This window comes from Anastrepha ludens, chromosome 5 (assembly GCF_028408465.1).
Source record: "Anastrepha ludens isolate Willacy chromosome 5, idAnaLude1.1, whole genome shotgun sequence".
Classification (NCBI taxonomy): Eukaryota; Metazoa; Arthropoda; class Insecta; order Diptera; family Tephritidae; genus Anastrepha; species Anastrepha ludens.
Window position 1 is genome coordinate 102,404,341 of NC_071501.1, and position 14,885 is coordinate 102,419,225.

The 14,885-nt window shown below is 34.2% G+C and overlaps 1 protein-coding gene across 1 annotated transcript in view; it reads left to right on the plus strand.

Annotated features, from left to right (window-relative positions):
• The window catches only part of LOC128865270 (SUN domain-containing ossification factor), a 67,104-nt gene that overhangs the window by 38,351 nt on the left and 13,868 nt on the right, over positions 1-14,885 (plus strand). Inside the window, exon 2 of the mRNA XM_054105425.1 lies at positions 13,133-13,304. Within this exon, the coding sequence (XP_053961400.1) occupies positions 13,171-13,304 (134 nt within the window). The 5' untranslated portion in view covers positions 13,133-13,170. The remainder of the gene's footprint in view (positions 1-13,132; positions 13,305-14,885) is intronic.

Genomic DNA, 14,885 nt, shown 5'->3' on the forward strand with positions numbered 1-14,885 from the left:
ACCGGAGAAGATGTATTGATTCCCCGAATCCCTCTGATACCATCGGATCTACCATTCCAATTTAAACGCTTACAATTTCCGGTAAAGACATCTTTTGCAATGACCATTAATAAATCTCAGGGTCAAACCTTCAACGTTGCAGGCTTAGATTTGAGTGTTGACTGTTTTTCACATGGCCAACTGTATGTCGCTCTTTCAAGAGTAACCTCTAGAGAAAACATGTTTGTATTGTCTAATGACAAGAAGGCTATGAACGTTGTATATAAAGACATTCTGTAATATACAATAGTAATTGTTGTAAAAATAAAATAAATACATATGTAAAAATGCAAAAAGTTAATATGCAAAAATGTAGGGTATGAATTTAGATATCCCAAAGATAGCAGGAAATCTTCATGCTATAAAGAAAGGAGAATTGTTTTACTCCAAATTTAACGCGTGCGGGCCACGGGCAATAATGAATAAGCCAAAACTACTGGTTCGATTTTAATAATTTTTTCAGTGAGTGACATAGGGTATATATTTTATACCCGTGCGAAGCTGGGCGGGTTGCTAGTTACAATATAAAACAGAAAACAATTCACAAAATTTTAGACGAAGGCCGCGTTCTTAAGTATATTTCTCACAAAAATATCAGTGCTCCTACTACATAAATCGCAAAACTCCATGCGAATCCTTCAAGAGAAATAGATAAATGAACGCATTTCAAAAAATATGATCGCAGCAAATGTGTATATTCAAGCGCTTAAAGTATCATTACAGCACCGTACTCGAAAAAACATGCGCATATGTATATGGGGGCCAAGGCGTCGTTCTTAATTATTTTCCAACGGCTGCATGTGTCATTTTATAAGAAATTATAAACGTGGAACGACTATTTTTTCCCCCTTTTTTTGTGTTACTAAAAAGATCAAAGTCAAGAAAACAAACGTTGCCAAAACGTCATTTATCGCGGTTTTACGTTTTATTGTAGAAAAATACAACTTGTATATGTTTGCACATACATAAATACATACATACATGCTAAATTTAATTCATACAAACCAGCATATTACGCAATTATTTAAAATCAGCCAACAGCACACAAAAAATTACACCATTGCAGCAGTATACACTGAGTCAAAAAAGTTTTCGCACACTGAGTTTGCTTTTACATTAGCCTTATTTTTTTACGCGCTTTTGTGTTTGCGATTACAGCAAAAAAAACACACCACGCCCTTGTATTGTATTATATTATAATATATAATTCGTAAAAACATTTGGCATCTAATATTTACGGTCGATAAAGCAGATTGCAAAAAGCACTTGGAAGCCCTGACGTCATACGCAACTACGCGCTGCCGTAGCAGAATGGGTGCATAACTACTAAGGGTGGGATTATTTTCGAATAATATTCAAATAAAACGAATAATACTATTCGTTTCAAATAATTCGAATAGTTCATTATTCGAATACCTTACTATTCGAATACCTCACTATTCGAATAACTTACTATTCGAATACCTCACTATTCGAATACTTTACTATTCGAATACCTTACTATTCGAATATCCCACTATATATTCATTTATATCAGGGAGAAAATGATTTTAAAAATATAAAAATTACATTGGCCCTTCTCATGGTGCTAATCAGTTTTTCTCGATTTTTGAACATTGTGATTTTTTGATTTGACCGCTTCATGTTTCAATTAGCTAATATCATAAAATTTCTTTGATATTGTTCTTGATAAAACATCGACAGGTATACATACTTATATGTATGTGCATAACTAAATGTGCATAAAAACATCAGAGCGTTTCTAAAAAAATATTTGGTTTTCCCTCGTAACAATTCCTGTGTTTAGACGCCTTAATATTAATATTAGGGTGGCCCGCATCGCACTTTTCAAAAGCAAAAAACCTAAAAGAAAATAATTTCACGCTTCAAGCAAGAGTAGTCCGCTAATCTAAGTAAATATTTACCAAAAATATTCGAATAGTGAAGTATTCGAATAGTGATGTATTCGAATAGTAAGGTATTCGAATAGTAACGTATTCGAATAGTAAGGTATTCGAATAGTAAGGTATTCGAATAGTAAGGTATTCGAATAGTGAGGTATTCGAATAGCATTATTCGAATAAACGAATAAAAAATTCGAATAAATATTATTCGAATTACGAATACCTCTCGAATAAAAGATTTTATTATTCGAATAATTTTTATTCGAATAGTCCCACCCCTAATAACTACCATTCGGTAGTTCCTAGGCTCGAATCTCCGTGCATGAGGCACCAAATGACAGAAAACCATATTTTTCAATAGTAATCGCCCTTCCGTAGGCAAATTGGTAAACCTCCGAATGTATTTTTGCCATAAAAAAACTCCTCAAAAAAACCCCATCTATTGTTCGGAGTCGATTTAAAACTGTGGATCCCTCCATTTGCGGAACAACATCAACACGCGCGCCAACAATAGGAGGAGAAGCTGGGCCAAACACCAAAAATTATATATATATACAGTGTACTCTCTCCCAACGTACACCTCACTTAGCGGACACTTTTTTCAGTACATACAACAAAGAATTTTAAAAAATGTTTTTCTTAATCGAACAACCCTGCCATCACACCTTAACCCTTCCATAATATATTATTAACTTTTTAACTTTTCTCATAAGCGGATAAATTTTTCAACCTCGAGTTTCTACTTTTTATTTCACTGATTTTATTTAAAAATTTATTTCATACTACAACAAAAGCAACATACCTATAACTTTATGCAACATTCAAAAAATTCAACAAAATTGAAAGAATTTACTCAGAGTTTAAATTAAATCTTTTTCTGGTATACAGTTGTATAACTCATTTCATTCTAGCGTAACAAAATGTAAATTTGTGGTTATATTTTTTTTTGCAGTCTTATACGCACGAGTATTCTTGCATACAAAGTATGAACGCCGACAGTCGAAAAACTATGAAGAATGAACTGGAGTTTTCACCAATTCCAAATTTGCGCCTTGCTAAACTTAAATTATGAACTATAAATTTTAATGCCAGAAAAAAATTTTAAATTCTAAGTAAAAACTTAGAAACTCTTTTAAAAATACCAGGATTTTTTTTTATTTTAAACAAAGTTTGAAACTTCAATTTATGCTACAAACTATATTTTCACAAAGGTTAACGAAAAAAATTTACCATGAAAATCGATGTGGACATTGTAAAAAAAATCACTGTGCCAAAACATTTCTAACTCACTGTTTGTATACATACATAGCGTGAGGAAAAGCAGCAAAAAAAGCATGAAGAGACACGCGAAGCGTGTCATTAATCACCTTTCTGCACAAACGATCATTGGGGGAGACCCCATACAAGGTCCCGCCCTCATGACGCCAACTGCTGCTGTGCTGCCAATTTATATTTTTATTTGTGTGTTTCCTCATTTGTCTATATTTTATTTTTAATTTTATTGGGTGAATGCCCTTACTTTTGCTTACATACATACATATGTGCATATTTAAAAAAGCAAAAACAAAGAATGAGATAAAACCACATGGCAAGCGAGACTATGTTTACAAAAACAAGTCAAAACATAAACAGCCCACAAAAAATATGTTTTTATCACATCTGTTTTGCTTCGTAGTTTTCTTTTTGTTTTGTTTTTCTTTGCTTTGTTTTCATTTTGCGCGTTTTCCTTGCTGTCTATATTAGGGCTTGCATGAACAGGTGTGTATGTATGCATGCAATTTTATAGTGTGCGCTTTGTGCTTCCTATTTGGGTTGAGCCGCTTGCCGCCACATTGTCATTGAATGACGAATTGAAATACATACATATGTATGTATGCACTTATGAACATATAATAAAAGCGTTTTAAAAATTTTAAAATACTACTCAATTTAAAATGCCTTTTTTCAAATTGCAGTGAAAAGTAAAAATAATATTTTGGAAGCTCTAAAAAAAAGTTGTGATCCAGAAAGTTTTTTTTTTATTTTTTTTTAATTTTTTTTTATTATTTCTTCCATAAAATATTACACCTGTCGTTAGACAATAAGTAATTTGATTTACAAAAAGATGGAATGAGAGTGATATTGAAGGGTCAATGCCCCCAAGCTCATTTAGAAGAAATATATACATATTATTTAAAATAGAAAGTGATGGTCACTTCCAGTATAGTCTCCTACGACTTCCCACCAACCAGGCTATCAATCATCAGGGTGATATCCGGCGTGGTGTGTTCATATCTCGATCTTCTGAAAGTGGTGGTGTTGCCTGTATTTGCCACTACCAGCCCCAGTCTGGCAGACATGTTTAATATGTGTTGTAGGGTGGCCCCACTCGACAACTTTGGCGTTGAAATCTCCAACTATGATAAAGGGGCCACCTATTTCGCGAACCTTATTCTCAATAAGGTCCAGCTTCGTCCTGAACTATTCAATACTGTCACTTGGGGTGAGATAGCAGCTCAGCATTGTTAAACGTTCATTTCGAACAAATTTATGGGGCAGTAACATCCGATTCCGTACTGTGTGACGGCGACTTTACTGTCATTTCGTAACCAGAGCTCGGCCGCTCCGGTTGGGCCCTCGAGCCAAGTTCCCTTGGAAATCCGTTCGTACTGCTCACTGATTATGACTGCATCTAGCTCTTTTCGAACAGTTATCTGTTCGAGCAGAGTGTTTGCTGTGCAACTTCTATGCATGTTTGTTTAGAATACTCTCATCATTCTTAGCTAGAGGGTATCTCCTTGTACCTGTCACGTGATCGCAGTGGTCGGGTTTCACATTTACGCAAGGGATGCAAGTGGAAGCTGCTTTGCAATCTTTTATTTTGTACCCTGGTTTCCCGCATCTGATGCACGTATCCCTTATATCAGGGCCAGTGAATTTTGCTTGTGTATGCCCAATCCCAAGGCAGCGATAGCATCTCTTGATTTGTTCGCATGCTCGGATCCAACCGATTTTTATTTCACCGATCTCCATGAGCTTCGCAGCAACCTTTGCAGATAGTGTGAGGAATGCTCGCACTAATTCCTGCGCGCTCGGCGCGCTTTATCTGTTCTTCTGGGTTGGTGAACAGTTTCCGGATTACGGTTTCTTACAGAACTCGGAGGCAGCCGAACCGGTTTTAGCTCGCTTCAGGTTTGTTGTCATACGGGTGAGAATATCTGCTGTTGGCTGAGTAACAGACTTATTGCGGGAATTTGAGAGTACCCTTTCGTCTTCTACTGCCTTACACGAACGTCAGTTCAGCGTTACATCTAACAGTTCAGCCATTTTGGATGTTCTGATTTTGACGTCGTTGCTGGTGTTTTTTTGGCATATGAGTGCCCGCTGCATATCACTTATAACCAGCCTGCATTGGGAGATTGCATCTTCCTCCATCCTCCTAATTGTTTATTTTTTTTTTATCAGTCCAAGCCGAGGGGACATTTCAATTATTTCGTCGATTGGCGCATTCTCTTAGCATACGTTGTAGTACGATTTCGTAGATTGTAGGAAAAAGGCGCCACTGAGTTAGAATGGATGAGTCGTAATTCGCAAATCAGAGAGTGGCGTCTCAAATTTCATTCACAGCGGAATTTCGTATGTTTTTCAAAGAATTTGTTGGCATGCGAGAAAGGAAGACCTTCCTCTCCTACCATCAGCTGGTAAAGCACTGAAAGTATTCGAGTGCCGGAACGTTTTTACTAATTCGGACGACGTGACCTATGACTTGTTACCTCGGGTAAAAACACAAATAAATAAATTTCACAAACTTAAACATTTAACAGAAAAATGTTTTTTCTTAATTTTGGTGTTTCACCGAGATTCGAACGAACGTTCTCTCTGTGTATTCCGAATGGTAGTCACGCACCAACCCATTCGGCTACGGCGGCCGGCCTCCCCTACGTTGGAAAAATCAGGAAACGGATTTTGCTTAACTTGATGTGTCTAACTGGCGCCGGTTAGCACGAGAAAGAAATGACTGGGGCGCTTTGTTAAGCTCGACCGAAATAGCTTAAGCGGTTATCGCGCCAGTCAAGAGAAAGAGCAGGTTTTTTACGGATCATGCCAGAGGCGATGAAGGGATGGCAATGAGAATGGTCACGAAAAAATGGGAACAATAAACAAATGATGAATAATGAAAAGTAATTAACAACTTCGCTTGCTATATCTCGAAATCATGGCAAAAATTTAGTAACTAAAGAGTCATAAACATTTACTAGCATAAAAAATACTCACTTCTGGTATTTCCCTATTAATTTTGCTCTCCTTTTACCAAAATTTTGTGTCGTTGAGTGGTGAATTTCATTTGCTGACTAATAACAATAACTACTATCATGACAGAAATTTAGTTACTTAACGAATATTTTCTGCTGAATGATCGTGTGGTGAATTTCATTAGCTGTTATAGTGACAATGGTAATACATAATGGAACATAAGCTAAACAGAGATTCTTAAAAATAAATAAACATTTATAAGTCTAGAAAATACAAAATACTAACGTCTGGTATTTCGCTATTATTTTTCTCTCTTTTTACTAAAAATTGTATAAGCGTTGAGCAGCTTTTTCTATAGTCAAAAACTTGTCACCTCGTATGCTCAATTACGTAATCACCTGTCATAGCTTATGATTGAACAAATTCATGTTTTCTTATGTACATTATGATGTACCACGTCTTAGACTTTTTAAATTATCTTTTATTATTCAACAAACACTATTAATTATTCAAAGAGACTCTCCACTTAACCACTGACCACTCAAAAGAAAGTGGAAGACATTTTACATACTCCTTATTATATGTGTACGTTATCAGCCGTTTGCACTGTCAACTTTTCAACATGTTAATAACTTTACTAACAAATGCAAGTTAATTTGTAACGCTTTTGATTATCTCCAATATTTATCTATTTTAAACGGTTTTCAAAAAATATGCCACGTCATAAAGCATATCTATGCAAATATGCATAGAGTAAAAGCTATTAAAAATTGTAACACTAAATGTAAATGACAACCGCTGTGCTTAATTGGCGATGAGACGTCTTTGGCGAAGGCGTCGGCAACGACGGTGAATGCAATTAGCTGTGCGTGTTGGAAAAATCCTTTATCTCGCGTCTTTATCAAAATTAAATGCTGTCACGGCGCAGATACTGTGGATAGACAGACAAACAAACGGCATTCACTTGGTTTATGTGAAAATGCAAATTGTAAGCGAAGAAATGCAAAAATGTGCACAACTGCAAATATGACAAACTGTGTGTGAAGTGTGACTATAAAAAGTGAAGCTAAAGAAAAGTATATGAAATTCGTTAATGCACAGCAGGTGATATTTGTGGCGAATAGGAGAAAAATTTGCATATACATACGTACATATACCGTTGGAACACAAGTAACCAATCAGCTGGGGCATAAAACAAAGTGGTAAAAACTAGCAACACATAAAATTCATTGTCAAATGCAGCATGCGGACAATGATGACAAATTTCAAGGAAAAAAAAAACCAACTTACCACTTTTATTCGTTTCAAAGAAATTTAAACAAAACAAACGGTTTTGCTTTGACATTTAATGGGGCTGTGTGACCACATTATTATTATAAATTTTTTTTTTTTTTTTTGTTTTTGTTGATTATGACTGAAAATTTGCAAAATATGTAAAAGTCAAAGCGACATTGTGTGCGAAAAAAATGAAAAAATAGTATGTATATTAATTTTAAGTATATTTCTGCAGAATTGATGTGTGAAGGCAGCCAAAAAAATGTGTGCCAACATTATTTATGTGCATACAAAAATTCCTACATATATACATATGTATGTGTGTTTATATGTACGCACACTTATCTAGATAGTGCAAAAACTTTTGCACTTTTGCGACAGTCTATAAATAAAAAAAGAAATGTCTAACGCTGTGCGAAATATTGCGTGGGCGTACAAATGCAAGCACAAAGAATTTCGTTACATATTCGCATTTATTTTTAAACTAATTCATTATGCGAGGTTGGGTCAACAATAAGCCCCTGAAAATTTGTATGAAAATTACTGGTTGCTCCAATTTTCAGGGACTTTTTCATTTGCCCTCTCTTATGGAATGTGCTTGTACAAGGTGGCGCCAAAATAATCAACGCCAATCAGAATATTTATAATTTTTGCAAGTGGCGTCATACGTTAATCATATTTGACACTTCTCAACTAGACAGCTGCAGTATACAAACAGACAAACAATGGAGCACATGGATGAAAAATAAAGGTTCATCACTCAAAATTTTTTATAATGATAAAGTGTTATAGGTACTCAATAGACATCACCACGATTTTTTTACACAACATAAACGAAAATAGTTAAAATTTGATTTGATTTTTGTTTATTATATTTTTTTCGTTTTGTTTTTGTTTCATTACAGTTTTATTATTTTAATTTATGTATATTTGTTTATAATTTTATAATTTTAATTTTAACTTTTTTTATCATATCAGTATTCTCACAAATGTTGGTTATTGGCCCCATATTTTTTACCAAATTTTTGTTGCATGTTTCTGGTGAATCCGTTTGCCTGTAATTAGGCACAACTTTTGTGGCCTAAGGTATTTGAAATAAACTCAACACAATTCAAATAATGTTGCTTTCTTCTCAGTAATGCCAACTAAATGCAAAGCGGGTAGCAATAGAGATATAGAGGGTCTTATAATCTAGCTCACAGAGTAAACCTCAGGCTTTCTAGCTCTGTCTTTGCAGAAACCAGCAAATAGTGGAGTCACTGGCTCCCTTTTTTTAGTATTCCTGCTTATCGGTAGCTTAAGCACGCATTTTTCTGTTTTAATTGTTTAATTTATTGAAAGACGTCTGATCGAAGTCCTTTAGTTCTTTCATGGTAATTATTATTTTTTGTTTTTGGCTAGTGGCTAGTTCCAAGTCTAGCGCGTTGCTAAAAGTCTCCCTAGCCGTAACACTTCAGAATATTGCCGTAATAAAGGCAGCCACTAATACTTTCAAATAATTCACTTGTCAAGGAGTTCAAAGTGAATTGAAGCAAATTTTTATTTTGAAGAGGTGAAAACTGTGACGAACAGCTCGTGCTAATAGCCTCCTCTACTTTTCTAGAAATACATCTCAATTTTTTTTAGTAATTTTAGTTTTTTAGTAATGATAAAATTAATGTCAATAACACATCAAACAGCTGTTTTCACTGTTATTGTAAGGTGATAAGATAATACAAAAAACGAAAGCAGTTCAATAAATACATACATACATATGAGGAAAGAATGCAGGCTTTTTTAAATATGAAATTTCAATGGATTATTTATTTACTTATTTTGTAATAAAGAAAAGCTAAACAAACGGAGTCAATTTATTCTATTATTCTATAATAATATGAGTGTATTGGCATTGCAATCACATGCAAACATGTGCATATTTTGTCGGCGTTTTTTTTTTGTGCTGCAGTTTTTATTATCGTATACAAATACATGCTTAACACCGTGCGACAAAAACCAAAAACATAATATAATATTTGTATAAAAGTGAAAGTTCTCTGGAATAGAAAAAAAATTAATATTTTAGTACACTGTTGAAAATGCCGTTCTAAAACTTTATCATTCTATATTCTTTAAGATTTCTCATAGTGATTTATGTCAGTACGGTAATAAAAACGAGAGTATTATCCACAAATGAAGTCTTCATATACCTCGGACAGTCAAGCAGCAATAAAAGCGCTAGAATCTAAAATACACTCGCCAAAAACTCGCCAACTTCAAAATGACGTATCAAAATACTACAAAGTACACCTTATTTGGGTGCCAGGCCACAGAAATATGGCAGATGAACTTGCTCGAATCGGTGCAAGATAAGACGCTGATACCCATGCCTTTAGCCACTTGTAAACGACTGATAGATAGGGAGACCATCAATAAGGTAAATACAAGTTGGCAAAACCACTCAACATGCGAACTAAGCATACAGACATGACCGAAATGGAACAGCGGTTGTTCAAAAAGATTGTTAAGATTTAACAGAGAAAGTATAAGAAAAATGATTGTGGTATTAACTGGTTATTGTCTGGTAGCTACACTTTAAGGTTAGGACTCCCGAACTTCGATTTTTATAAAAGCTGTCTAAATACAGAAGAAGAGAAAACAGTCAGGCACCTTTTATGTGAGTGTGAAAGCTTAGCGACAAGGTGGCTCGGCACTCTTGACATGGCATTTTTAATTGATGTAGCGTACATAGCGCATCTGAAACTAACGAAGCTTTGCTCGTTTGTTAAAGCTACCGGATGGTTTGAAAAGGAACCAATAGGGTAAAGATAAGTTCCAGTGGTATCACAATGGACCTTTGAAAGGTCTAAGTGTGTCATTGCGACAGCCACCCCACCTACCTATTTATGTCAATATTTATTTTTGTTATTTATGTTTATATAAGTCAAGGACAAATATGTGCACAGTGACAGTCTCGAATTTTGTCGTTTTAACTTTCCAAATTTAAGATAAAAAAAAGGTTTAATATTTTTTTAATTCATTTATTGTATTGACTGAATAGCTGCCGGAGTATCTAAAAGCAATTCTAACGCACTCGTCTTATGTGACAGCTTATTTAAGGAATAAAAATCTCAAAGGGCAATTTTTACATGTCTTGAAAAGGATAATGGTAACAAAATTAATAAATATTATTTCTTTAGTAATACCCATATATTGTATGACCATACTTTTAGACCTCTATAAAAGTTTTTCGAATCTTGGCTCCTAACTGAAATGTCAAAGTTTTTTTCTAATTCTGATATGGCTAGCAGTGGAAAAATGCTGCTATTAATGCAATTGAGCTCAAATATCGGTTAACTTTACTGTGTTGAAAAAACGAACAAAACTGCTAACAAGATCTCATTTCTTGGGCGACTTTGATGCGATTTTTCCGTTCTTTGGTTTATTTTGGCATGAGGTCGGAACATAGAGCCAAGACTTATCTCCAGTTATGACGCGTTTCAAGACCTTCGCATATGCAAAAATAAACGCATTAAAGTGTTTAAAAGGTTGTTGTTGTATTTTTAAGAAATTAAGTGTATTTGGAACCTATTGAGATAAATGAAAGTAAATTTGCATATAATAAATTTTTTTTTATTTTAAGAAATTAGCTCTCTCGCGAAAGGGCGCTTTGGCCCCTTCTATAGAAAGTCCGAGAAAAGGAGCATTTTGAAGGTCGCTGGTGGGTTAAAATGTTCCAAAAAATTACTCCTCGTAAAATTTCACCAGGGGTCACTTCAGACAAAAATATTTGTATCTACAACCTTTATACTGTTGTATTAAGTGGCATAACAACATATCTCTCCAATTTTCCTTCTTTCATTTTTTCTAAACACACTTAAGCAAAATATTGCAAATTTAAAATGGTCATAGCAAAGAAATTTTACCACAGAATGCAAAACGATGTTGATGCTTTCCTGCGTTGCAATTATTGCCTCCTGGCAATTTTTGATTCTCGTATAATGTAAAAAAACTTGGACAAAGTCTAAGCGCCAAAGACATTATAGAAAGTCTCAACATTTCTGCAGCAGACATTTTTTTCCACAAACAAAATTGAATGCAACTCTGAAAAATCGGTCATATTTGACATTTGGGAAATAGGCAGCTGCAGTATACCTGTACAAACAGACAACCAATGGAGCGCGTAAAGGTTAAAATAAACATTTCACAATTTCTTTTATTTAGTAAAAAAGTTGTTTCAAAACAACATTGGATGATTAATTTTGTGCCATCTTCTATTTTTTACGCTATTCTTTTTCTCTTCGCCCTATTAGGCTTACTAACGTGAAATAAATGTAAATGGTATTCAAGAATTCGAGCAACTAGTCTGGTAGATTTTCTTTGGAACAGAATAGCTCAACAGTTCATGGACGCATTGCATAATAGCTAAGAAAATAGCTGGTTTTGACAAAGAAAATAGTAAATTATAAAAAAGTGTATGTTTGCTCTCCATCATTCGACCACTTTTTCAGTGTTTTTTTTTTCTGTAATTTTTCTTTCTTTAAATACTAAACAATTTTCACGCAACGGAAATATCATAAGTGAGATGTAGACAAACGTCATACTCAGGGCTGCATTTTCGCTGTGGTAATTACCGGTTTATGAACTCTACTCTCTAGTTTCATATGAAGCGAGGTGGGTCTCTTTTTTTTGGCCGTAGCTGAATGCATGTATGGAGCAGAGTATTTCACTGCTCTCCCTTTCTTAATTGTTTATTGTTTCTCCCATTCAAATTGAATTGATGTTACTTTTTTTGCAGCCGATAATACAAAATTTCCACGTATGTACCATACTTGAACAGAGAAATGAGGGGAAGAGCGTTAAATTGGCATAGTTATTTAATTTTTTATTTACTATTTACAAGCATGCATTTAAAAACACAACTAATTATAGTTGTAAATATTTATCTGAAAATTTGTTTAACATTGCCAGGTATTTGCAACAGCCTTTCCGTGGTTAGTGAAGCTTCAATTATTATCTTTTTTACGAATTGTTAAAACTGACTACTGACATTATTTTCGCCCCTTTGTAAAAATGTGCATGTATATAAACATACACATACAGAGTGCATATGTACGTACTGTGTTAACTCGAATTTTCGATTACTATGTAAATTCTTATCACTTCAGTATGTTGGCATTTAGTCTTTTATGCTGACGTGTTTTAAAATTGTTCGCACAGTCATCAGCGGCATATGCCAGAGCTGTTGAACGGGACATTTCATATAAATATTCTGTTTTACTTCGCCAAATTGATTGATTAATTTATTGAGTTATTTATACGACTTGTGTATTGCTTGTGCATTTTGCTGATAATAAAATATTTACATTTATTAAACTGAAATTTAACCATTTCTCTCCGCTTTTGCTAATATAAACTGCTAATTGATTTATTGCATTGTGATAGACTTGTTTGCCAACGTAGTGGTTGAATTTAATAAAAAAAAAAAAAATTTTTTTGTGTATTGTGGCGTTCGTAGAGACACAAGCGATCATCATGTCACAAATGCTACCAAACCAAGTGTTGTTGAGTTTTTGTTTCTTATTTTTAATCAACAAATATTTGCCTCCATCACTTCGTCGCTACATACATACATATGTAGCTGTTGAATAATTGTATGTATATGTGTTTATGTGTTTTTATTCAAAATATTTATTTATGTATAGAATTTGTGTGCAAAATAAAAATCGAATAATTACAAATAATGTTGCTGAAAATCGTAACGAATTTCGTTTGCGGTGAACTGAAGAAAGTCAAAACTAATTTGACTATGTTTTTGATCTTCTTCTGGGTGATTTGGTTCTCGCAGTTGATTGCCATCTCAACGATGTTTCTCAGGTAAATGCATAATATGAATTAGAAAAATTGTATGCACTTTATTATTATTCTTTTGGTGGAAATTATATAATTTTTTTTATTTTGGCGCTGTTTGGTAGTTTTTTTTTCTCCTTCGTGTTTGTGCAGACCCTGCTGGGTCTGATGAATAGCACAAAATAATACAATAAAAAATGTATAAGTAAAAAAGGAGTGGAAAGCTAAACACCACACATCTTAAGTTCTAAGTAAAACAAAAGTTAAAAACTGCGAAACAAGTTGCACAAAATTATTCACCCTATCGAAAGATTTATAATTTTTGCAAATTGCTACGCACGTCATTCATATTTGACACTTGTGAACCAGACAGCTCAAGTCTACAAACAGGCAAGCAATGGAGCGCATATATGTACATAAGACTAAATATAGCTTTCCAACACTCAAAATCATTTTGTTTTTATTTAGTAAAAAAGTTATACAAAAACAAAAGTGATGAATAATTTTGCACCACCTTGTGTGTACATATGTATGTATGTACAGTATCGGACAAAACATTTGCAACTGAATTAAGATAATGTAAATATCCTCGATTGCACGACAGTTAAATTTCTGTGGTCTCTACTTTTATTTTTATTATAAACAATGGATGTTTATTCACAAAAACAAAACGAGGTTTATTCATATCTTAAATCGAAATAAAAAAGGATGCAACACCTACATATATTCAATGAGGCAAAACAATTGCAACTTGAAGATCTTATCTTTAATAAATTAGGAAAATTAGAATTAGGAAAACTGAAAATTTCATGCAGATCCATTGCTCTCAATAAATGCCTTGCAACGCATTGGTATTGACGCTATCAAATTGTCGACGATAGTCTGGAGTATAATCTCCTTGCTTCCAGGATTCTTTGGAAAAATTTAATTCTCTTTTTTACATTTTCCCATAAGGTTTCTACAGGGTTAAAACTTTGATTAGTAGTGCCATAGCTTAGCCATACTGTTTATGGTTACGGCATGACTAATCATCAAATACTGTACTGTTGGCGCTAGCTATGGTTACAGTTACGGCTATGGCAATAATAATAATTGCAGCTTAAGATCTGGGAGCCACTCCATTACGTCCACTTTATTCTTCTGGAACAACCATATGCTTTGGGTCATTGTCCTGTTGGACGACCCACTCTAGCGGCTTTTCCCACTCGGCATATGACAGCATTACGGATTCCATAATGCCTCTGTAGACATATTGATCCATTGTACCATTAATACGATGAAGTCACACCAAACTGAAAGAGGAAAAACATCCCCAGACTAAAGCCACTACGTTTTACTGTCGTACCACAGTATGATTTTTGAAGAAGTTTGCTTCGTAGTCGTCGGTCCTAGCATATACCATCACTTCCTTCCAAATTGAATTTGGACTCGCCGCTGAAAAGGAGAGATTTCCACTTGCTTACAGACTATTTTGAGTGATCGTTAGCGAACTACAACCGTTTTTGCTGGTTACGTTTACTAACACTAGTCTACAAGGAAAAGTATCCGAAATAATTTAAACTAATATCTGCTTCTCTGTCCATGCAAAATTCGGATTGATAACTAAAA